Source organism: Salvia hispanica, chromosome 2, assembly GCF_029641045.1.
Source record: "Salvia hispanica isolate PSC_SH4W2 chromosome 2, Shi_PSC_v1, whole genome shotgun sequence".
Lineage (NCBI taxonomy): Eukaryota > Viridiplantae > Streptophyta > Magnoliopsida > Lamiales > Lamiaceae > Salvia > Salvia hispanica.
Window position 1 is genome coordinate 11832503 of NC_142693.1, and position 24998 is coordinate 11857500.

The 24998-nt window shown below is 43.8% G+C and overlaps 1 protein-coding gene across 1 annotated transcript; it reads left to right on the forward strand.

Annotated features, from left to right (window-relative positions):
- The first annotated feature begins 22422 nt into the window (after positions 1-22422).
- Positions 22423-23785, forward strand: LOC148931574 (uncharacterized). The gene is made up of 2 exons (XM_089064833.1): positions 22423-23451; positions 23780-23785. The coding sequence occupies exons 1-2, from the start codon at positions 22423-22425 to the stop codon at positions 23783-23785; spliced, it is 1035 nt and encodes a 344-aa protein (XP_088920959.1).
- Positions 23786-24998: the final 1213 nt, after the last annotated feature.

Sequence of the window (24998 nt, forward strand, 5' to 3'; positions counted from 1 at the left end):
ACTCACATACCACACACACACACGCATGCAGTTGACCAACCATTATAATTTCTTCAAATTCAATTTCACATCAATTATATCATTTTTATCAAACGAAAGACTTGAAGTTAAATTATAATTCGATTCTATAGAATTTTAGTTCTAATTTCGTGTACCGAATGGATTTAAAAAATATTTTTTCTAATAATGTCCTGCCATCTTAATTCCAATTTAAACAATCTACTAATATTTCATGTTTATATTATGAAAGTTCCAATCATTTAAGTTCATTTATTGCTAATTTATGACATTATGCACTGTATATGTATTGTATTTAATTATACATTTTTATAAGTGATTAATTTAATTTTATATTTTAGTTATAATCTACTCCCTTTGTCCCATTTAAAAAGTCTACAATCTTGAGTGGTACGGAAGTTTAGTATCTCAATATCTTTAGTCTTCAACTATATACTACTCCTACGATTTGCATATTCGGTCTAATTAATACTCCATCCGTTCCATAGTAATGGGGGCATTTTTTTTCGATACGGAGATTAAAAAAAATTGTGTTAGATGAGTTAGGTAAATGGAGAGTAAAGTGGAAAATGAAAAATGTAGAGAAATGAAGAGAGAATAAAGTAAAAGAGAGTAAAATATGTGTGGAAAAATCTGTTCACTTTTACTAAAGAGGGAACATCTTTTTTGGTCCACGAACTTTGCTAAAGTATCATTTTAGGTCCGTGAACTTTGAAAATATCATTTGAGGTCCATCAACTATGGGTTAATATCATTTGAAGTACTTTTTTACTATTTCCAAGTTTTTCTGGACGAAAATACCCTCAATACCTTAAAGGGTATATATTTTTAATAAACTTATCATATACTCATATTTTTTTATAAATATCTTAACAATATATTTTTGACGAAATTTGTAAATATAATTTGACCTTCAATATTATCACTTAATTTTGTGACATGCAAGTCAAATTGCTTCTTCAATTTTTTATATTAAAGAATTTTAAATTGAATAAAGAACTTTTATTTAATAATAAAAAATTGAATAAAGATCTTTTCTTGCATGTCACAAAATTAAATGATAATATTGGAGGTCAAATTATATTTAGAAAATTCATCAAAAATATATAGTAAAGATATTTATAAAAAATATGAGTATATGATAAGTTTATTAAAAATATATACCCTTAAAATATTGAGGGTATTTTCATCCAGAAAAATTTGGAAATAGTAAAAAAGTACTTCAATTGATATTAACCCATAGTTGATAGACCTCAAATGATATTTTCAAAGTTCACGGATCTAAAATGATACTTTTGCAAAGTTCGTGGACCAAAAAAGATGTTCCCTCTTTACTAAAAAGGTAAATGACTCTATTACTATGGAATGTACCAAAATGACAAAATGACTCTATTACTATGCAACGGAGTCGTCCATGATTAAATGTTTCATATTTGATTGAAACGAGTTTTAAGAAATTGCATGACTTTATAAAGTAAAATGGGTAGAAAAAGTTAGTGGAATGTGAGACCTACATTTATATATTGGTTTTATAATAAAATATGAGTTGAATGAGTTAGTAGAATGTAAGTTCTTCTTACCAAATACAGTAAAAAGTGAAATGAGATATTTATCGGTGGACGGACGAAAAAAGAAAAATGAGACATTTACTAGCGGACGGCACGGAGGGAGTAAAATACTCTGAGGAGAGAGGACATATACCCAATTTTAGTTATATATACAGGGTTGTGATCAATTAAGAACTTTTAGCCTAATTGAGGATTGAGATCCATTTTCAGCCACTCATTTTTATTAAATGAGCGGTCCAAAATTTGCCACATGAAAAATATTTTTAGATTAATTAATTATGAAAGGGCATAATGGTAATATTCCCTAGTTGGGAATATTAGTGAATTATGAGAGGCCGTTTCCGTTCACATCTCTCGCCGGCCAACCGAAACCGCCAACATCTCTCGCCGGCCAACCGAAACCGCCGCCGCGACCTGGAAAATCCTCGACCACGAGCGGAGCCTTTACACCACGCCGCAGCTTGTCCCCGCCACGGCGGATGAAATCAGCCAAAGGAAAGGCCGCCGCGGCGGCAGATTTTCATCTCTGTTTTCAGGTCTATTCAGATCGAAATCTGACAAACACGATTTGAATTCGAGCTCGGATCAAGGGGTTTTCGGCCAATCCTGCTCGGCTTCGCCGTTTCGGTTCTCCAGTATGATACCCGGCCGCCGGAGGAAGCAGATTCGATCATTCTCGGTGGACGAGAGCTCGATCGGAGCGCAACAGAGATCGTACCAGAATTGCGATCGCGGAACGTCGCCGGCGAGGAGGAGGACGAGCATTGCCACGGAAGATCCAGCGGCTACTCGTCGGAGTCGTCGCAGGGGTGGAGGAAGATGTCGTAGAGGACTCTGGCGCGTGCGCGGCGGAGGGGACGACGACGGCCAAAATCGGAAAGGTCCTCTCGACGTTTTGAACCCAGCTTACGTACCGCTTTAATGGGCGAACAGCCCATCCCTTGGAGCATATTATAGCCCCAGGTGGCGAAGAGCTGACATCGAGGTGCCAAACCTTCCCGTCGATGTGAGCTCTTGGGGAAGATCAGCGCTTGTTATCCCTAGAGTAACTTTTATCGGTTTAGCGACGGCTCTTCCACTCGGCACCGTCGGATCACTAAGACCGACTTTCGTCCCTGCTCAGGTGGGTCTTGCAGTCAAGCTCCCTTCACTCTAGGGCCAATCTCCGTCCGGCGCGAGGAAACCTTTGCACGCCTCCGTTACCTTTTGTGAGGCCTACACCCCATAGAAACTTTCTACCTGAGACTGTCCCTTGGCCTGTAGGTCCTGACACAAGGTTAGAATTCTAGCTCTTCCAGAGTGGTATCTCACCGATGGCTTGGGCCCCCCGGGAAGGAGGCTTTCTTCGCCTTCCACCTAAGCTGCGCAAGAAAGGCCCAAAACCCAATCCCAGAGAACAGTCAAGCTTCATAGGGTCTTTCTGTCCAGGTGCATGTAATCCGCATCTTTACAAACATGTCTATTTCACCGAGCCTCTCTTCGAGATAGTGCCCACAACGTCACGCCTTTCGTGCAGGTTGGAACTTACTCGTCAAGGAATTTCGCTACCTTAGGACCGTTATAGTTACGATCGCCGTTCACCTGGGCTTCGGTCGCCGGCTCCCCTGTCATCAGGTCACCAACTTCCTTGACTTTCCGGCACTGGGTAGGCGTCAACCCCCATACATGGTCTTACGACTTTGTGGAGACCTATGTTTTTGGTAAACAGTCGCCCGGGCCTGGTCACCGCCACCCCCTATGTGAGGAGGCACCCTTTCTCCCGAAGTTACGGGGCTATTTTGCTGAGTTCCTTAGAGAGAGTTGTCTCGCGCCCCTAGGTATTCTCTACCTATCCACCTGTGTCGGTTTCCGGTACAGGTACCCTTTTGTTTAAAGGTTGTTCGAGCTTTTCCAGGGAGTATGGCGTGAGTTACTTCAGCGCCGTAGCGCCTGGTGCTCGAACATCGGCTTGAGGCATTTTCTCTGCCCCTTCTTACCCTGAAAAAAAGGGGCACCTTACATTCTTGAACCGATAACCATCTTTCGGCTAACCTAGCCTGCTACGTCCCTCGGGACTGATAAGTCGTATTCTAAGCCTTGGTTACTGGTCAGTATGTCGTGAAATACATGTATTATCTGCAAAACAGTTGCTTAAGTGTGCAGGATTGAAGGATCCAAGTCAGTAGGTGACGATTCGTGTGACGCAAGTGAAAAGGGCACTAGAAGGGTGCGATACTGACCAGAATGCATGCCAGAGAAAAGGCTCGAGATGGAGAAGGAGGATAGCTGGAATGATTATTTTACAAGGGCAAAAAGGTCAAAATGCGGGAGAAGTCTACCCTAAAAGCAAGGGCAAGCCTCCCTATAAAAGAAGCCATTTGGAGAGAGAGAAGGAGTTCGGCTTTAGTTCTCGGTTCAAAGATACACTTAGTTAGAATTCTCTCGAGAAGATCCATCCTTCAGCATTATCTTACCTCTCGTTCCTCGCCAAAGCCATGGTCACTTGACGTCCAAGAGTTTGCCGGAGAAGTCATCAGTCCGTCGTTCCAGCCAGTTATCGTAGCAGTGTAGTAGTATCATCGCCCGGAGTGGCACAAACAATCTTAATCGCTTTCTTAGTTAAAGTTTACTTGTTTTCATCAACTAGTTATTCTGCAAACACTCATCGTTGTTTCTCTTTTGAAGTACTTTGTTATTTTCCAACATTTACGTTATGAAGTTTCTATTTCGCATGTCACTTTGGTTTGAGTTTGCTTCATTCTGCCTAGGGAAGTTAGATTTAGTTATTGCTTTCAATTTCTAAGTGTTTTCTATTCGGGAGTTGTTGATTTGAAGTTGTAGCTAAGTTAGTCAAATTTTCGTGCATGAGTTCATTTTCTGCGCCGTGATTATCACCTTGCATGTCAGCCAATAGAAGTAAAGTTGCAGTTACCGTTTAAATTAAGTTTAAGCATTTTAATCGATGGATCTTGAGTTTGAATGCATGAATCTGAAGTTTAGTTATGGTGTCTGTGTTCATATGATTTTCGTCAATACTTGGTGAGGAAGAAAACGTCAAATCAACTTTATTTGGTCTACTTTTGCTTTTAAGTTACTTTTTACTTTTGTTCCCTACTTTTCAGAGGTACTATCCAGTCAGAAAGCCCCCAGCCATCAGATACACTTTGTTCTCTAACTTTCCTCTTTTAGTAACTGTCTACTTTCCACATGTCTCTGATACACCTTGTCCCCTACTTTCACGAACACTCCCACATGTCTGTTATTTCCCCGCCTACTAGTCAGTAGAGTACTACCTTATTTCCTGTCTAGGTAAATCTCAACCCAAGCGTGGTAGCTAACCAAACACCCAGGAAAGTCACCATAGTTATCTAAACGTGTCCATCCTCGTGGGATTCGACCCTTACCTCCGCTATACTAATCAGTAGAAGTGGGTTGAGGAAATTTGTTTGAAGTCCGGTCTCGGTCGTCGTATCAACGACTCAGCTGGGTCGGGAATCTCTTCCTGATCAGTTGGATACACTCCAATTCCACATGCGAAACCATCGAGGACATAAGACCCAGACGAGCAGCACATCAAAATGGCGCCGTTGCCGGGGATGGATGGCGTTCATACCTGTTATTGTGTGTGATCTTTTTGGTGTACATACTGTTTATAATTTTTCTTTTCTTTTTATTTTCAGTTTATGAGAAGTGGCTCGGCTCCTGGCCAGTGGAGACCAAGGATACTTCCCAGAGGAACAATACTCGTTACTACTCGTTCTGGCCTGTCGACAGCACTGTCCGACCTGGGCACGAGTAGCGACGAAGAAAAAGAGGAGCTAGAGTACCAGCTCCCGGAGCTTCCACTCCAACCAGTAAGGACATTAGTGAGGATGGCTGACCATGGTGAGGACGATCCCGAGCTCGCGACACTTACCGCACATGCCGACGGAGATCCCCCACAAGCCATAGTGGTCACCCTAGGCCAGACCGTCTGTGATGTGAAACCCCACGTAATTGCAATCCTACCGACTTACTGTGGGAAGAGTTATGAAGGACCCTACGAATTCTTAAATGAGTTCTGCAAAATCTGTAAGGCACAGAGGCGGCCAGCAGGAGCGAGCGAGGACGATTACAGACTGAAGGCCCTGCCTTTTGTCCTAAAAGGAGAGGCCAACACTTGGTTCATGCGCCTGCCAGCCGACTCCATCAATACATGGGCCGACTTCAAGTCAGCATTCCTAGCCGAATTTTTTCCATCTTCGAAGACAAGTGCATTGAAGAGGAAAATATCGTGCATAAGGCAAGAATATGATGAAACCCTGAGCGAGTACTGGGAAAAGTACATGAGCCTTCTGGAGTCATGCCCCAACCATCGCATGAAGGAGATAGAGGTGCACCACACCTTCTATGAGGGGATGAACAAAGAAACCAAGGATCTGGCAAATTCATCGTCTGGAGGTGATTTCACCCAGTTGAGAGTGAGTGAAGCCAAAAAGGTGCTACGCAAGCTGTTGAATGCGAAGAAGACGTACGACAACGCGAGAGATGGGTACAGCAGAGAAAGGGTAGCGAGTGCTTCGGCTACTGACCAGGAGGAACGAATGGACTTGAAGATGGAGGAATTGAAGAAGGAACTGCTGACTGCAATCAAGCAGAACACTCCACCACCTTCTCCAACTGGAGGCCAAGAAGCCCCAGCACTACCGTATGATCAGCCGGACAACTCGCCGGATGTGGAGCAAGCGAATGCCGCAGGTTACTACAATTCCAACGGCAATTGGATTCCGGGGAAACAAAGAGATGCACCGTGGAGGGACCACCAAAATTTCCGATGGGGAGATGGGAATCAGAATCAGAATTAAAATCAGGCTCCAAATCAACCCAACCCCCAGCCGAACCAATATCCCAACCGCGGACCAACAAACCCTGACTACCAGTCTAACTGGGTAGGAAGAAACCAGCATCCTCAGAACCAAAACTCTCAAAACCAGAACCCGAACCCTACCTATGTGCCACCCCATCAGCGAAACTACCAAAACCAAAACCACAATCAAAACCAGAACCAGCACCAATTTAACCCAGGGCCTCAACATAACACCCACCACCAAAACCAAAGTCAATACCAGCACAACCACGATCAGTATAACCCTCCTGCCCAGTATAACCAGTACCCACCGAACCAAAACCAACAAAATTTCTCAGGCTACCAGTCAAACCCACCACCTCAGTATAACCAGCATCAGAGCTCGAGCCAATTCCATCACCCAAACAGGTCGAGGAGGTCCGTGGAGGACATGATGGGAGAAATGTTAGAGTTTGTATACTAGAAATCACGTTTCGAGTGATTGAATACTGTAAAACTCTTATTTTATTTTCCAATAAATAAAACAGATTATTTTTGTCATAATGTTGTTATGTTTTACATTTAATGGATGTTAATGCATGTTTAAGTGTATAAGTTAACTTAACAAAGTCTATGTCTTTGTTTTAGTAGACCGGTTGTGGGCGTCGTCCACTTTAAGGTAACACGGTCAGTTCTAAACAAAGAAAAAGATGAATTTCACAACCTAGATGGAATTTGACTATCCATCGAGAAAGGTTGCAATGTCAGTCCGCATATTTCTAAGCCTTACTGAAATAAGATGACATTGGTGTGGTATAGCACTGAACGGATCTAACAGCAAGACTTGCCTTAGGCTATCTACTGAAAGGCGAGGTCTTGATAAATATTTGTTTCTTAATCAATGTAGGTTAGCATTGAGCATACGGTATTGATTATGCACTACTTTGACTTATCAAATGGTGCGGGTTTTTCGTAACCCAATTATCCTGATATATTGGGTAGTGGTGATCGATACCTAGCGGTGCTAGGATTGCTATTATATTGAATCGTGCGCGAGCTGAGTCTCGTTTGATAATGTCCTCAAGAGGAGCGCGAAACAAGGTTTTATTATTCGGAACCTAGCTAGTTGGAGTATGATTACTCTATGAATAATAAATAAGCGTTTCATGCTAAGTCCACTCTTGGAATTAATAAGAAGTGAATTAATTAAGTCAATAGCAGACATTAATTAATTAATGGACATTTTAATCTTAAGCACGGGAAATGAAAGTTAAACGGAAACCCGGATTACTTGTAATTTCGGATTTGGATGGGGAGAGTTCAATATTACTTCTGTAGTGGCTGCTCGTAATATTCCAATTATAACTTATATTAAATTGTGGGTTCAATTTAATTAGTAAAAAGTAAATTGGATGAGCCCATATCCAAAACCTTCCATAGATCCCTGTCTGGGCCCAAAAGGAACTTAATATAAATAGGAGAATAAAGGAGACAGAAATAACACAATTTTATTTGCTAAAATTTTCGAAAATTTCAGCTGTCACAAGCTGTAGGAATTTTCGAATTCCTCTCCTATTCCAAAAAGGATTTCTTCTGTCTTCTTTATTTAAGTCCTAGTATTCTAGTAAGATCAGCCCACACTGATATTGGGATACAGTTCGGGAACCAGAGAGAAGATTTGTGGTTTAGTACTCAAAGCATCACGTGGAGAAGAAGCTAGCCATCTTCAATTCTTTGGAGAATTAATTAGGTATTTTTCTGCTCCGTAGAAAAGCATGTTTTAGGTTTCAATATTCTTAAAGCATGATTAATTCAAGTTATGAGCATGATACATGTGATAATTACGCGAATAGGTTTTGTCTAAATAATCTGCTAAATAGATCTGAAAATTATGTGATTTATTATGCGCCCGCTTCCGCTGCCAGCACCTTCAATTGGTATCAGAGCCAGTCTTTGGCTCTGATTATTTGGATTTAAATTTCGCGAAATTCATGTATGCATGTCTTATTTGATTACGAAGCATGTTCTTGTTTTATTGTTTATGTTTATGCATGTTGAACTCAAGAACATTCGAATCATAGAACTTGAATTATTCGAACGTGCGAGATGTGTGATTCGTCGGCGCTTGCGCCGGGACGAATCACGCTACGTGTGATCGGAGATAGGGTTGTCGAATTGAGTGGGAGTCGAGGGTGCCGGGCATCGGGCGACGCGCCGGCGAGCAAGGGCTCGCGCGCGCCGCCGGCGAAACCGATCAAACCCTAGCCGGCTCACATCAAGCTCACCGACGCGCATCGAGTGCCGAGGGGTTGCGATCACGTGGCGACGCGCATGCGAGCGAGGGCTCGCGCGCGCCGCCGGTCGAGACCGCGAGCCCTAGCCGGCAACCTGCTGCGTCGGGCGGAGCAGACAGCACGGTGGCTCGTCTGAGAGCCGCTGAGGCGCTGTCCTACTTCGCCGGAACCCTAACCCTAACCCTAACCCTAACCCTAAAGACCAGAACCCTAGTCGACCGCGCCGGTGGTACGCGACCGAGAGCAGCCGCACCTAGCGCGGCGGTTGCTGGCTCGCGTGAGACCGCCGGAGCAGTGGGAGAACGCCGCAGCTTCGCGGCTTTAGCCGCGCGGTTGGTGATCGACGATGGATGGTGACTTGGCGGTTTTACCGCCGGGAAGAAGGGAGTCGCGGCGAAGCCGCGAAGGAGGGAGGAAGCGACGCGCCGTTCGGCGCGAACCGCCGGCGGCTGTCGGGCGACGAACACGCCGCTCCGGCGAGAGTGTACGGGCGGATATCTTCAAATCTTCGTCGTGTTGATTTGTGCAAACCTCGAATCGCAAGATATTGACGAAAGATTATTTTAATCATTATTTAATTGATTAATTAAAAATAATATTATTTAATGAAATAAAATATTTTGGGAAGATTTCCCTAGATTTTAAGAATATTTGGATTATTTTCTATATCTATGAATATTTTATATCCTAGATGATATAGATGAGAATAATTTAATAGTTTCCTAAATATAATATATCTAGAATCTATAATAAGATAGATATATAAGATTACATTAAATAATATAATTTAATATTCTTCCTAATCTTGAACTTGGAAATTATATGAATTTAATTTTTCATGTCTAATTAAGATTATAAATAATGTACTTTATTTTAGATATATCTTATAGTATGACATGAATAAGAATTAAATTCTAGATTAATAATTTCTATAATGAGACTTTAAAGATTATAAAAGATTTAACTATCCAGTCAATTAAATACCAACAGAATTTAATTAGTCTTAATCTGCCTTAAGGCTAAAGGATAATTAATGAAAAACCATAACTAAAATGTCTAAGCGATAATTATGAACTTAAGGTTTATATATGGTCTCCATCGGTTGGACTGCCAAATTTTGTGAAGTTGATTTTCTAATATTATCGCCACCTACAAAGTAGGGACAATAATCCTACGAAAACGGTAAGTTCATAAGGGCGGACTTCTCACATAATAAATAGAATGAACTGGAAAGTGGTTCCCAATATTATTGCCACCTGCAAAGTGGGGACAATAATCCTAAGGAACTGCAATTTTCAGGGTTCAATCAGAATTTATGAGATAGCTTGGTTTTGTTATCAGCGCACGAACATTGTTATGGGAGTGTGTTGTAGAAATAAAATTCTATAATGCTAAATCTGATGGTCATGCTTAGGCAGCATTTGGCGTGTTGACCTCCAAAGGAGGAAGATATTGATGCGTCGGTGTTGTGACCAGTAATATTGTAAAGTTTTTGATGCGTACTAACCTCCAAAGGAGGATACAATTTATTAATTTTGCTGTTGTAAGATTTTGAAAAGTTCTATGGTTAATCTACTCAATTTCCTTACATAAGTTTATGACAAATAGTAAAATCTTCTGTTTGCAGTGCAATAAAATCCGTCAAGATGTCTTTTAATCCTCTTTCTGCCATTCTCAAAGAAAATAAACTCGAAGGCCAAAATTACATAGAATGGAAACAAAACTTGGATATCGTTCTCACAGCCGAAGAGTACAAGTTCGTGCTCACTACTCCACGCCCAGCTGTGCCGGCTGCTAATGCCAGCCAAGCATTGCGAGATGCGCATAGACGGTGGCATAAGGCGAATGAGATGGCTAAGTGCTATATGTTGGCTTCTATGTCATCAGTACTCAAGCATCAGCATTCTGCCATGGAAACTGCCGCCGAGATCATGACAAATCTGGCAAATCTTTTTGGTACTCAGAATCGAACGGCTAAGTCTCAAGCTTTTCGGAGTATCATGATGAAGTCTATGAAGGAAGGCTCGTCTGTGAGGCAACACGTCCTCGAGATGATGAGTCACCTCAACCAAATTGAGGTATTGGGAGGGACGATCGATCCCGAGTCCCAGGTTACTATTATCCTTCAGAGTCTTCCCCCTAGCTTCCAACAGTTCAAGCTCAACTTCGAGATGAACAAGCGGAATTACACTTTGGCAGAGCTGCTGACTGAACTTCAGTCGGCGGAGGACCTCATGGTTCAAGCTAAGGTAGCTATGTTGAGTTTGGCGCCTAATTCCTCTGGCTCTAAGCCTAGAAAAGGAAAGAAAAAGGCACCGAACCCAGTGGCAGCTAAGAATGCTAAGGGAAAGAAGAAACAGCGGGGTGACAAGAAGCAAACAGGAAAGTGCTTAAAATGTGGAGAGAAAGGTCATTGTAAGCCAGATTGTCCTAAAAAGGGCAAGGCTACAGGTATGCACCATGCTCTAGTAGTCGAGTCATGTTTGGCTTCGACATCTACTCATACTTGGGTTATTGATACTGGAGCAACTGATCATATATGTTTTGATCCTGACTTAATGCAGGTGACAAGACGGCTACATGATCGTGAGATCGAAGTCCAGCTGGGCGATGCTACGAAAGTGGCGGCCGTTGCAGTGGGAGACGTTTATTTACGTTTTTCTAGTGATAGATTTTTGATTTTGAAGAATGTTTTGTTGATACCCTCTTTTAAAAGAAATTTAATTTCAGTTTCTAAATTGTCTTTTGATGGATATTCGATTTCTTTTAATAACAATTGCGTTATTAAGAAAGATGGTTCTTATATCTATCGTGGTATCATGGAAAATAATCTGTACACGATCACTTCTACACAATTTAATCAACGCAAATCTGAACTCAATGCTACATCGAAAATTTCTAAGAAAAGAAAAGAACCTTCAAGTTCAATGAATGATACGTACTTATGGCACCTACGACTTGGTCATGCCAACGAAAGAAGGATTCATGCGATGGTTGATCAAGATCTTATTAAAGGTCTTGAGAAGGAACCGTTTTCGAAGTGTGAATCCTGTCTCGAAGGCAAGATGACTAAGAGACCTTTTAGGTCAAAGGGGAATAGGGCCAAGGAAGTACTTGAGCTCATTCATACTGATGTGTGTGGACCAATGTCAACCGAGGCAAGGGGCGGCTATCGATACTTTGTCACCTTTATAGACGACTTCTCGAAAGTTGGATATGTCTATTTGATGCGCTACAAGTCTGAAACTTTTGACAAGTTCAAGGAGTTTAAGGCTAAAGTAGAGACGCGTCATGGCAAGACTATCAAATGCCTGCGATCTGATCGCGGAGGCGAGTACCTAAGTGCCGAGTTTTTGGACTACTTATCAGTGGCGGGAATTCAATCCCAAACGACTGCGCCGGGCACACCCCAGCAGAATGGCGTAGCTGAAAGAAGGAATAGGACCTTATTAAATATGGTCCGCTCGATGATGAGTTATGCACGGTTACCTGTTTCGTTTTGGGGGCATGCGTTGCTTTCCGCAACTTATCTCTTAGACCACTTACCTTCTAAATCAGTTCCTACTACCCCATATGAGTTGTGGAATGGGCGAAAACCCAATCTAGAACATCTCAGAGTATGGGGGTGTCCGGCTCATGTATTGGAAAAGGATCCAACTAAGCTGGAGTCTAGGACTGAGGTTTGTGTGTTTATAGGATACCCTAGAGGAACGAAAGCTTATGAATTCTATAGTCTCAGAGATCAGAAAGTGATTGTGAGCACTCATGCCACATTCTTAGAGGAAGACTATGTAATGAATCATAAGTCCAGCAGTGAGATAGCTCTTGAAGAGCTAACTCAAGTCACAACTTCCATTAACCAAGAACAATCACCTAGTGTAACAACAATTCCAGAAATTTCAACTAATACTCCAGATATTGTAGTGCCGCGCCGCAGTGGGAGGGTCTCTCATGAGCCCGATAGATACATCGGTTTGGGTGAGTGCATGGATCACTCCTCGGACAGCAATGTACTTGATCCCTGGAATTTTGCAGAGGCGCAGGCAGATGTCGATCATTGCGAATGGGTGAAAGCAATGGATTCGGAACTACAATCAATGGTAGACAAAGACGTCTACGATTTGTCTGTCCTACCCGAAGGCTGTACTGCCATTGGGAGCAAGTGGATATATAAACGTAAACGTGGACCCGATGGACGAGTTAAAGTCTTCAAGGCAAGACTAGTGGCTAAGGGGTATACCCAAAAGGAAGGCATCGATTACGATGAGACCTTCTCCCCAGTGGCCATGCTCAAATCGATCCGTATACTTTTGTCTATAGCAGCTTACATGGATTGGGAAGTATGGCAGATGGACGTTAAGACTGCGTTTTTAAACGGGAGTCTTGAGGAGACCATCTACATGGAACAACCCGAAGGCTATGTGATAAAGGGCAAGGAACATATGGTTTGGAAGCTTAAGAAGGCCATTTATGGCCTCAAGCAAGCGTCTAGATCATGGAACCAGTGTTTCGATCAAACCGTTCAAAAGTTTGGATTCGAAAAATTCCCTAATGAAAGCTGTGTGTATAAGAAGATTGAAAAAGGAAATGTTGTGTTCTTAGTTTTGTATGTAGATGACATTCTTCTAATTGGAAACAATAAAAAGATGTTGTCATCAGTGCGAACTTGGTTGTCCAGCCAGTTCGAGATGAAAGATATGGGAGATGCGGGACACATTCTCGGTATCAAGGTTCTTAGGAACCGAGGTAAGAGAATGTTGTGCTTATCCCAAGAATCTTACATCGAAACAGTACTTAGACGATTTAGCATGCAAGATTCCAAGAAAGGGTTCCTACCTTTTAGACATGACATCCATTTATCTCAAGAGATGTGTCCTAAGACAGCATCTGAGATAGCAGAGATGAGAAGGATACCATATGCCTCGGCAGTTGGTAGTCTCATGTATGCTATGCTTTGTACTAGACCCGATATCTGCTTTGCTGTTGGCATGGTAGCAAGATATCAATCAAATCCCGGCCAAGGACATTGGACTGCCGTAAAGAACATACTCAAGTACCTTAATCGGACTAAGGACTATGTTCTAGTTTACAATGCAGCCGAGCTCTGTCCTTTAGGATATACAGATTCAGATTTTCAATCTGATGTAGATTCGAGGAAATCAACTTCCGGATATGTGTTTACCTTAGGAGGTGGAGCCGTAATTTGGAAGAGTGTAAAGCAGAAATGCATTGCAGACTCTACCATGGAAGCCGAATATGTGGCCGCTTCGGAGGCTGCAAAAGAGGTTGTATGGCTTAAGAACTTCCTTCTGGACTTAGGTGTGGTTGCGAATATGCCCAAGAGCATCACCATTTATTGTGATAATTCTGGTGCTGTGGCAAAGTCGAGGGAACCACGTGCTCATAAAGCGAGCAAGCACATAGAGAGGAAGTATCATATCATTCGAGATATAGTGCAGAGAGGAGACATACAAGTGGTCAAGATTGAGTCAGAGAACAACCTGGCAGATCCTTTCACGAAGGCATTAGCGGTAAAGCCGTATGAAAGCCATGTTGAAGGAATGGGAGTTCGACTAATTCAAGACCTCAATCCGCTTTCAGTATAAGTGGGAGATTTAGACGTTAGCACATTTTTTGTATACTCGAAAGTGTTTTGAGTATAAGTGGGAGATTGTTAGAGTTTGTATACTAGAAATCACGTTTCGAGTGATTGAATACTGTAAAACTCTTATTTTATTTTCCAATAAATAAAACAGATTATTTTTGTCATAATGTTGTTATGTTTTACATTTAATGGATGTTAATGCATGTTTAAGTGTATAAGTTAACTTAACAAAGTCTATGTCTTTGTTTTAGTAGACCGGTTGTGGGCGTCATCCACTTTAAGGTAACACGGTCAGTTCTAAACAAAGAAAAAGATGAATTTCACAACCTAGATGGAATTTGACTATCCATCGAGAAAGGTTGCAATGTCAGTCCGCATATTTCTAAGCCTTACTGAAATAAGATGACATTGGTGTGGTATAGCACTGAACGGATCTAACAGCAAGACTTGCCTTAGGCTATCTACTGAAAGGCGAGGTCTTGATAAATATTTGTTTCTTAATCAATGTAGGTTAGCATTGAGCATACGGTATTGATTATGCACTACTTTGACTTATCAAATGGTGCGGGTTTTTCGTAACCCAATTATCCTGATATATTAGGTAGTGGTGATCGATACCTAGCGGTGCTAGGATTGCTATTATATTGAATCGTGCGCGAGCTGAGTCTCGTTTGATAATGTCCTCAAGAGGAGCGCGAAACAAGGTTTTATTATTCGGAACCTAGCTAGTTGGAGTGTGATTACTCTATGAATAATAAATAAGCGTTTCATGCTAAGTCCACTCTTGGAATTAATAAGAAGTTAATTAATTAAGTCAATAGCAGACATTAATTAATTAATGGACATTTTAATCTTAAGCACGGGAAATGAAAGTTAAACGGAAACCCGGATTACTTGTAATTTCGGATTTGGATGGGGAGAGTTCAATATTACTTCTGTAGTGGCTGCTCGTAATATTCCAATTATAACTTATATTAAATTGTGGGTTCAATTTAATTAGTAAAAAGTAAATTGGATGAGCCCATATCCAAAACCTTCCATAGATCCCTGTCTGGGCCCAAAAGGAACTTAATATAAATAGGAGAATAAAGGAGACAGAAATAACACAATTTTATTTGCTAAAATTTTCGAAAATTTCAGCTGTCACAAGCTATAGGAATTTTCGAATTCCTCTCCTATTCCAAAAAGGATTTCTTCTGTCTTCTTTATTTAAGTCCTAGTATTCTAGTAAGATCAGCCCACACTGATATTGGGATACAGTTCGGGAACCAGAGAGAAGATTTGTGGTTTAGTACTCAAAGCATCACGTGGAGAAGAAGCTAGTCATCTTCAATTCTTTGGAGAATTAATTAGGTATTTTTCTGCTCCGTAGAAAAGCATGTTTTTGGTTTCAATAGTCTTAAAGCATGATTAATTCAAGTTATGAGCATGATACATGTGATAATTACGCGAATAGGTTTTGTCTAAATAATCTGCTAAATAGATCTGAAAATTATGTGATTTATTATGCGCCCGCTTCCGCTGCCAGCACCTTCAAGAAATGCTTGCCTCGCAGCAAAGCATTAAAAATGACTTGCAGTCCAGTAATGAAACAATGCAAGGAATGCAAAGTGCCCAGAAGGAGCATAGGGCAAATATGGATATGATGAACAGGCAGTTGGCCCAGCTCGCTAACTCAGTGGGCGAAATGAAGGGGAACTCAGGGAAACTCCCATCTACAGTCCATGTACCTGAGAAGGCAAATGTGAGCAAGATTACACTGCGGTCCGGGACAGCCTATAATGGACCTCAGCTCAAGAACCCTGTTGGGGAGTCTAATGGAGAAAGGGTGCTGAGCGACGTCATTCCAGCGGAAGAGCTCAAGAGGCCTCTGCCTCAGAGGGAGGATCCGTTTTTTCTAAGCGAGAAGCCTACCGTGGAACGAAAGGAGGAAGAAACACAACCTGGGAATGAGCAACCCGGAGGAGTAATGCCCACATCGGAACCTCAAGCCCAGGAGGAGCCAAAGGGAATTCCACAAGGACTGACTGGAGATGCTAAGGGAGAAAAACCGTTCCCATATCGGTTTGTGACGAAGAGGAAGAAAGAAAACCCGGTGGATTTCATGTCGATCTTTGGGAAGCTGGATGTCACTATACCATTCCTCCAAGCCGTGAGACTGCCCCCCTGGGGAAGTTTATAAAGGAGTTCATAGCTGGGAAAGCCCAGGAAGATGGAAAGATCATGGTGGAGGGAATAGCATCGGCCATTGTACAGGAGAAGCTACCACCCAAGAGAGCCGACCCAGGTATGTTTACCCTGCCCATAACGATTGGAGATGTGAAAATCGAGCATGCAATGTGTGATTTAGGAGCATCTATCAATGTTATGCCATTATCCATTTATAATCGGTTAAAGGGGGTAAAATTATCGAATACTAGGGTGTTAATCCAATTGGCTGATAGGTCATGTATCAATCCTGAGGGTGTGTTAGAAAATGTCTGGTCAGGATACAGAACGTTACTTATCCCGCTGATTTTTATGTCATTAAAATGAGTGAACCAGAAGCTAGGGAGTCTAGCGGGATATTGTTAGGAAGACCATTTTTAAGAACGGCTAAGACAATTGTGGATATGGCCGAAGGGACAATATGCATTGACTTTAATGGTGAGAAATTTGTCTTTGACATCAACGAAGCCATGAAGAGACCAATAGATTCTGAAAATCTATGTTATGTTGATGTAATTGACCCCCTAGTCCAAGAATTTCTTGAGACCGAATTATTGCAGGAAAAGCTCCAAGCCTTGGATGTGTATGCCCAGGCTGATGTGGAAGCAGCCGCATGGTGTGATCTGATCAGTAGCCGAGGGTTGACTGACGAAGAGATCGAGGAAGCAATTATGGAATTCTGTCAGAAGTCAGAGCTAGCAGGATCCGTAGGGGCCGTGGTACCGGCCAATATGGAGGAAAAATCAGATGCTGAACAGGAACAAGAGGAGGATTCAAAGAAGAACCCTTTACCTACAGACACACTACCCCCGCAAGTGGAGTTGAAAAAATTGCCGGCAACCCTTAAGTATGCCTACCTAGGGGAGGAAGACTCATTCCCCGTAATCATCAACAGCGGGTTGACTGAAGAACAAGAGGCAAGACTACTGACCGTGCTGAGCAAAAACAAGAAGGCTATTGGATGGAGCCTTACGGACCTGGTAGGTATAAGCCCGGACGTCTGCATGCACCACATTAGGCTAGAGGATGGAGCCAAGGTGCATAGGGACTCTCAAAGAAAGGTGAACCCAAACATGCGAGAAGAGATACTGAAGGAAATCTTGAAGTTGCTCTCACTGGGCATTATATACTCGGTGCCAGACAGTGAATGGGTTAGCCCAATCCATATGGTCCCCAAGAAGTCAGGGATCCAGGTGATTAAGAACGAGGGGAATGAACTAGTGCCCACCAGACTAGTTACTGGTTGGCGAATGTGTATAGATTCCCGAAAGCTGAACGCTGCAACCAGGAAGGACCACTTCCCCCTACCATTCATCGATCAAATGCTGGAGCGACTGGCTGGGAGGAAGTACTTCTGCTTTTTGGATGGGTACAGTGGATACTTTCAAATCTATGTGGACCCGGAGGACCAGGATAAGACCACGTTCACGTGCCCGTTTGGAAGCTATGCGTATAGGCGTATGCCATTTGGCCTATGCAACGCCCCCGGTACTTTCCAGCGGTGCATGATGAGCATATTCTCGGACTTGATTGAAGATTGTATAGAGATCTTTATGGATGATTTCACCGTCTATGGAGACTCTTTCGACTCGTGCTTGCGACATTTGGATATGGTGCTAGGAAGGTGTCAAGCAAAGAGTCTGGTCTTGAACTTTGAGAAATGCCACTTTATGGTTACAGAAGGAATTGTCCTAGGACACGTGGTGTCGGAAAAAGGGATCCAGGTGGACCAAGCTAAGGTGGATGTCATATCCAAACTACCATTCCCTACTGATCAGAAAGGAATAAGAGGTTTCCTTGGCCATGTGGGATTTTATCGAAGATTCATCAAGGATTTCACCAAGATTGCCCAACCACTCACCAGACTTCTCCAGAACGAGGTGGAATTCGTCTTCGATGAGCATTGCAAGGCTGCTTTTAACCTCCTTAAGGAAAAGTTGATTTCTGCACCAATCATTCAGGCTCCTGACTGGGATCACCCCTTCGAGGTGATGTGCGATGCTAGTGACTATGCAGTGGGGGCCGTGCTGGGTCAGAAAATAGACGGAAAAAGGTACGTGATATTCTATGCGTCAAAAACCCTGAATCAAGCCCAACGGAATTATGACACCACCGAGAAGGAGATGTTGGCGGTTGTCTATTCATTCGAGAAGTTCAGGCAGTACCTACTGGGATCCAGAGTCATCGTCTATACTGATCATGCGGCGATCAAATATCTCATTGCGAAGAAGGAGTCAAAACCTCGACTAATCAGATGGGTGCTGCTTTTACAAGAATTCGACTGGGAGGTAGAAGACAAGAAGGGAGTTGAGAACAAGGTAGCGGACCACTTGAGCAGAATAATACAAGAAGGGAATAGTGAAGATGTAAGGGATCGATTCCCGGAAGAGCATTTATGCGAAGTAATTTTCTCCGCAAGGAAGATCAATTGGGAAGAAGTGATGAGACTTACTGGTCAGGACGCAACAACCAAGGGTAAGGAGAAAGTGGGACAGGAACCCTGGTATGCGGACTTGGCAAACTACTTGGTAACAGGAGAGCTGCCAATGGTGCCAAACGTAACAAAGGCTCAGAGGATGAAGATCAAGAGCGAGGCAAGGTATTATTTCTGGGACGACCCATACTTGTGGAAGGCAGGAGCAGACCAGGTCATTAGAAGATGTGTTCCTGACCGGGAGCAACGGGATGTACTGACGCATTGCCACTCCTTGGCATGTGGAGGGCATTTCGGACCTAGGAAGACTGCTAGAAAAGTGCTAGATAGCGGATTCTACTGGCCAACCCTGAATAGAGATGCATACGAGTTCTGCAAGGGTTGTGACCGTTGCCAACTGACCGGTGGAATCTCCGCAAGGGATGAAATGCCGCAAGTTCCAGTGATAGTTTGTGAGGTGTTTGACATCTGGGGTATGGACTTCATGGGTCCTTTTCCCTCATCTTATGGAAACTCCTACATCTTAGTGGCAGTCGACTACGTGTCGAAATGGATAGAGGCCAAGGCCACAAGCACTTGCGAATCCAAAGAAGTCACCAAGTTCCTCAAGAGTCATATATTCAGCCGGTTTGGGATACCAAGAGCAATCATCTCTGATCAAGGGACTCACTTTTGCAACCGAACGGTCGAAGCATTGATGAAGAAGTACGGAGTTCATCACCGCCTATCCAGTCCTTACCACCCCCAAGCCAACGGGCAGGCAGAAATCTCAAACAGGGAAATAAAGAGCATTTTAGAGAAGACAGTCAACCCCTCCAGAAAAGATTGGAGCATGAGGTTGGAAGACGCTCTGTGGGCATATCGGACAGCATACAAAACTCCTATAGGGATGTCCCCCTACCGCATCGTCTTTGGGAAGATGTGTCACTTGCCAGTGGGAATTGAGCACCGAGCATACTGGGCAGTACAACAGGTTAACGTGGATGCTAAGGCCTGTGAAGAGGAAAGGAAGCTACAACTACAGGAGCTGGAAGAGCTCAGATTGGAGTCATTCGACTCAGCCATGTGGTACAAGGAGAAAACAAAGATGTGGCACGACAAAAATCTGAGAACCAAGGATCTCCAAGTTGGCCAGAAAGTACTACTCTTCCAGTCAAGATTGAAGCTGATGCCTGGAAGCTCAAATCAAAATGGGCAGGACCTTATATTATCACTGCATTACGTGCTAATGGAGCGGTCGAGATTTCAGGGAGTATCCCTAACTCCGAACCTTTTATCGTTAATGGACATAGATTGAAAATATATAGGGAAAATGAAGAGGTGTGTGTAGTGGAAGAAATTCCACTACACTTTAAGAGCATCTAAATGACCAGTAGGAAAGGGATTTGAAGTTTCACTTGGTCAGCAGCATAGTATTGTACTTACTGACCGGGTAAAATTTCAAATACCCTTAGTAAGGATGTAAATATTGTAAATAATTGTTATTTTAATTTAAGTCAAGAAAGAAAAACAACAAAAAGATTTTTTTCGGATCTTAAATATTAATTCGGAGTTCGTACTGACCACGAGAATGCCACTTGGGTGAAACTTTGAATTATATTAAAGAGCCATTTATCTACTTTTTCTATTTCTAGCTAATTGAGAAGAGGGAGTTGAGTAAAGTTTGAATTTTGGGGCGTGTTGCAGCTTTGCAGGCGAGTGCAGAGGCTGGGAGGCGCGTGAGGTAAGGACGTGATAAGCAACGTCCAATCGGCTGTCAGCAAGCACAACCGCCTCCCACACGAAGCGTCTCAACCGAGCGACCGCCTACAACCGGTCAAAACCCTCAACTGCCCACCCCTCTATAAAACACCCCACCGCCTACTCCCCTTCACTTTACAAACCCTTACCTGCACTCTCTCTCTCACAACCACCACCCCCACTCCGAAAAACCACCACCCACTACAGAAACTACCGCAAACCACACCGGCACAGCCATGGCAAAGAAGAAAGCAACCGTCAACCGAGCATCTACCGCCGGCGGGGCCTCGTCTGAACCCCAGACAGCAACCGAATCAAGGCCGCCAAGCCCACAACAAGCACAACCACCGCCGACGACACAAACTCCGGCGATGGTTCCTTTAGACGCATTGGCGGCGTTTCTAAGCCAACAGGACCCCAACAGAGACTGGGCAGCAACCCTAGCCGGATTTGGCTTAACCGGAGGAGTGCCGGCGACATCAAACCCTTCCCCAACCATAACCACAGAAAATCCACCCACCACCACCCCAAAAACCTTAGTTCCGACGTCCGAAAATATTTCCCCAACAATTGCTGCACAAGCAGAACCCTCCCACCCTTCTCTCACACACCAAACAGAGCCGCTGGACGTCAGCCCTCTTTCCGCCTATCAAGATCCCAACTGGAGAGAAACGGAAGATAAGGAAGGTGGAGGGAAGGCAAGCGAGAGCAAGAAGGATGAAGCAGAGGAGATTAGGGCCACTGAAGCAGATATCGATGCAGCGGAGGAGGAGATAGATCTGAACGAGACGGCCAGGAAGCAAGGGATAATGACAGATGAAGAATTTCAAGCAGTTTTAGGCAAAGGGGATAGGATCGTGGTAAACCCTGAAGGGGTGGCTGAGGTACTGGACCTCGCATCCCAGGCAGTAGGGAATGAGGAAGCAACAAAGAAAGCGGAAAGGTCGGAAGAGGTAGCCCACCAGTCAGTAGAGGAGAGACGAGACCCAGAAACACCTCAAGGGAAAGCTTCAGTAGTGACTAAACCCAAACCAGTAAAGAGGAGGCTAGTGTTGAAAAACGACCCCAAGGCGGAAAGGCAGAAACCCCAAAGAGTGTCACAGAGATGTTTGGGAAAGTGGACGTCCAACAAGGCAGGAGCAAACACCGCCGCAGATGCAGTGGAGATTTCGAGTGATGCCGAGAAGACTACTCCTACAAAACCTGGGGAGGAGCCCTCGAATGCTAGCCAGGAGGACACCCAATTGGCAACAGGGACAGTATCAACAACGCCGACTGACCAGGAGGAAAATACTGACAAGGCGGCTGAGGGTCTGGACCTCGCATCAGAGTCAGTAGGTCGGGAGGAGGCAGCAAGGAGTGATACTAGTACCCGCATGGTGGCCGAGCCTACCGCCCAGGAGGACACTTTAACACAAGCCGACGAGGAAGTAGAGCCAATGGATGTCGAAGAGACTAAGTACATTCAGGAAAGGAAGAGGAAGGGGAAGGCCCCTGTCAAGAAAAAGCAAGTCATGAAGAAGCAGCGCACTGCCAATGCAAGCATAGTGATCAGAGAGCCAGAAGAGAAAGAGAGATCAAGCGACACAGACTACACTTCCAGCGAGGATTCTGACTCAGAGAGTGATATCTCTCTGGAAGGAGAAGACTATCACGAGCAGCAGCTCCCAGACAACCACTTTGAACTAGTCCACCCTCCGGTAGAGAGGATTGTATACCGGCGGTGGAGGGTAACGCTCACTGATGAGCTTATGGAGGACATGAAGCACTTCGACACCCAAAAGCTTCAGGACGCATTTGACGACAAGGATGACAGTAGCAAACAAGTCAAATGCGGAAAGGTACTCCATATACCCTCTTTGGACGAGTTGTCTGTACGTGATTCCTTCCTGGCTAGTATAGAAGCATTGGGTTTTGAATGGCTGCTAGAGAATAGGGACCCAGAGATATCTGTGAGATTAGCGAAGGAGTTCTTCACCACGTTTAGGTTCCAAGTAACCACAGACCTAGACGAGGTGTCAATCTCCTTTAGGATATTCGGTGGTGAACTGTCGATGAGTTTGATAGAGTGGACTGTCAGATTGGGAATGTGTAGCCTGGAGGAGGCTATAGGGCCGGACTGGAGAAGCCGTGAGACGGGGGTACCGAGGCTTCATATAGATTTTGAGCCCCAGGAAGCCTGGGAGGAGTTAACCCACCCCAATGCTGGCCAGTTCGCCTCCACAAAATCCAGATCCACCCATTTCAACAATTCCATGCTACGGTTGGTGCAGCTCTACTTAGGCTACAACTTGCTGGGGCAGAGTAACTCAGCCGCCAGAACGTCCATGACAGAATTGTACCTAGTGTGGTGTGCTAAGCGTGGAAGAAAACTACACTTGGGATTCTGGACAGCCTACCAATGCCATCTAATAGCCACCTACCCAGCCAGAAACTTGTCTCTCTGCAACATCTTGGGAGCCTTTGTGCGCAACAACATAATCGTAACGGAGGCAGAGGACTTGTCTCCAATGTACATGGTCGACGCTCCTGGCCTATTTGATGTACCCTTCTTTGTCCGCACCAACTTGGTATATTATAGAGAAGGAGTACCCCAGTTCTACCCAATGGGAGAAGCCCCTGGGGGAAGGGCACAACAAGGCCAGGAGGTGCAAGCTGCCCCGATCGACCAAGCGCAGAGACTGAGGCAAGAGAATCTGGAGCGGGCAGTGACTGAGCTGGCTGAGGAAAACAGACAATCGCGGGCGGAGATGGCGAAACTGACAGCACTGATGGAGAGCGTACTAAAGGAGTTGGCAAGAGGAAAAGCAAGCAATGAAGCTGGACCAAGCGGACATGGAGGACAAGATGCTGGAACCACCGGACCTGAGGAAGAGGAAGATGATGAGCAAGAGGAGGACGATGACAACCAACCCGGACCTGCTGAGGAAGAACCAACGGACCAACCTGCACAGAACCCTGCCCCAAGAAGGAGCAGGAGGAACATCTGATCGAACCACCCCTACTGACCAGTTAGTTTTTCTTTTTTAATTTTTTTTAGTGCCTCTTTTATTTTGTTATTATGTCTTTCTTTGGTGCATATGTTATAATGTTTGTCTATGTGTTTAGTCGTGAGCATGTTACCTCACACTTAGCCTACTACGTAGTCTAAGTGTGAGGAGTTTATATGTTTATATTTCATGTTTGTAAATATTTTTGTTCTGTTTTGTACATCTATGTTTATATCTGAAACTCTCCCACTTAGCCTATTGCATAGTCTAAGTGTGAGAAGTTTTTAGATATAATATGTGTTTGTTATAAGTGTGTTTCCGTCATACTAGCCACGTATCTGGGGCAGACACTTGTGAAGTGAGAGGGGGGAGCAAATGGCCAGTATGACATGTATATATGTGTTATTTGAGTCAGTACATGTTAGTTTTTTTTTTTTTTTAGGTTTGTTTAGGTCTAGGAATTATGTGCTATGTTTTATGAATGGGCTTAAAACTCAACTGCCTCGAACTGACGGTGAGGGGAATTGAGGGAGATAAGACATGCCGGAAAATGGAAACCACCCCCTCCAGTAACCCCTAGTCAGTATAGATGATGCGAGTATGAAGGAAAAACCCAACCCTTAGGTCAGACACGAAAGCCCTCTTAAAAGGTGAGTTAAAAGCCTAAGGTGGAACCACTTTCCACTAAATACTGAAAAAAAAAAAAAGAGAAGAGAGGCTACCACATGATGTCTAGGGCAAGGTGACCGCGTGTAGCAAACCCTGAAGGCAGTAGGAAACCCCCCTAAAAAAAAAAAAAAAAAAAAAAAACCCTACCCTTAGAACCCCATTTTCTAGCCTGACTTATACCCCGAAATAACCCATCAGCCACTGGAACTGTGTGCGTGCAAGGCATAAGGCAAGGAGGCAACTGCCTAGGAGGACATACAAAAGGAACCAGCTGAAGAAAAGAAAGGCAAAGAAAGAAGGAGAAAATCGATCTGGAATTTCCAGGTCCAAAAAATAAAGAAGGAATAAGGGTGGCAAAGCCACAAAGAAGAAAATTGAAGAAAATGGTCGCAGATACTTGACCACAAAAAGACGAAGGAGGAAGAAGGAATAAGGGTGGCGAAGCCACAAGGAAGCTACTGACCAGTTGGAGGCCAATGTCAGAAGTTGTCCGGCCGAAGAAGAAGCCCTAGCCAGAAGCCCGAATGCACACAGTTCTCCCTCATCGAAATAAAAAATTAGTTTTTGAACTTAGAGCCTTAGGGACAACTACCCCAAACGCTACAAGCCACTAGCCCCATTACAAGCCTTAAAGACCTTCGGGAGCTGCATGTGAGATCTGAGTCCGA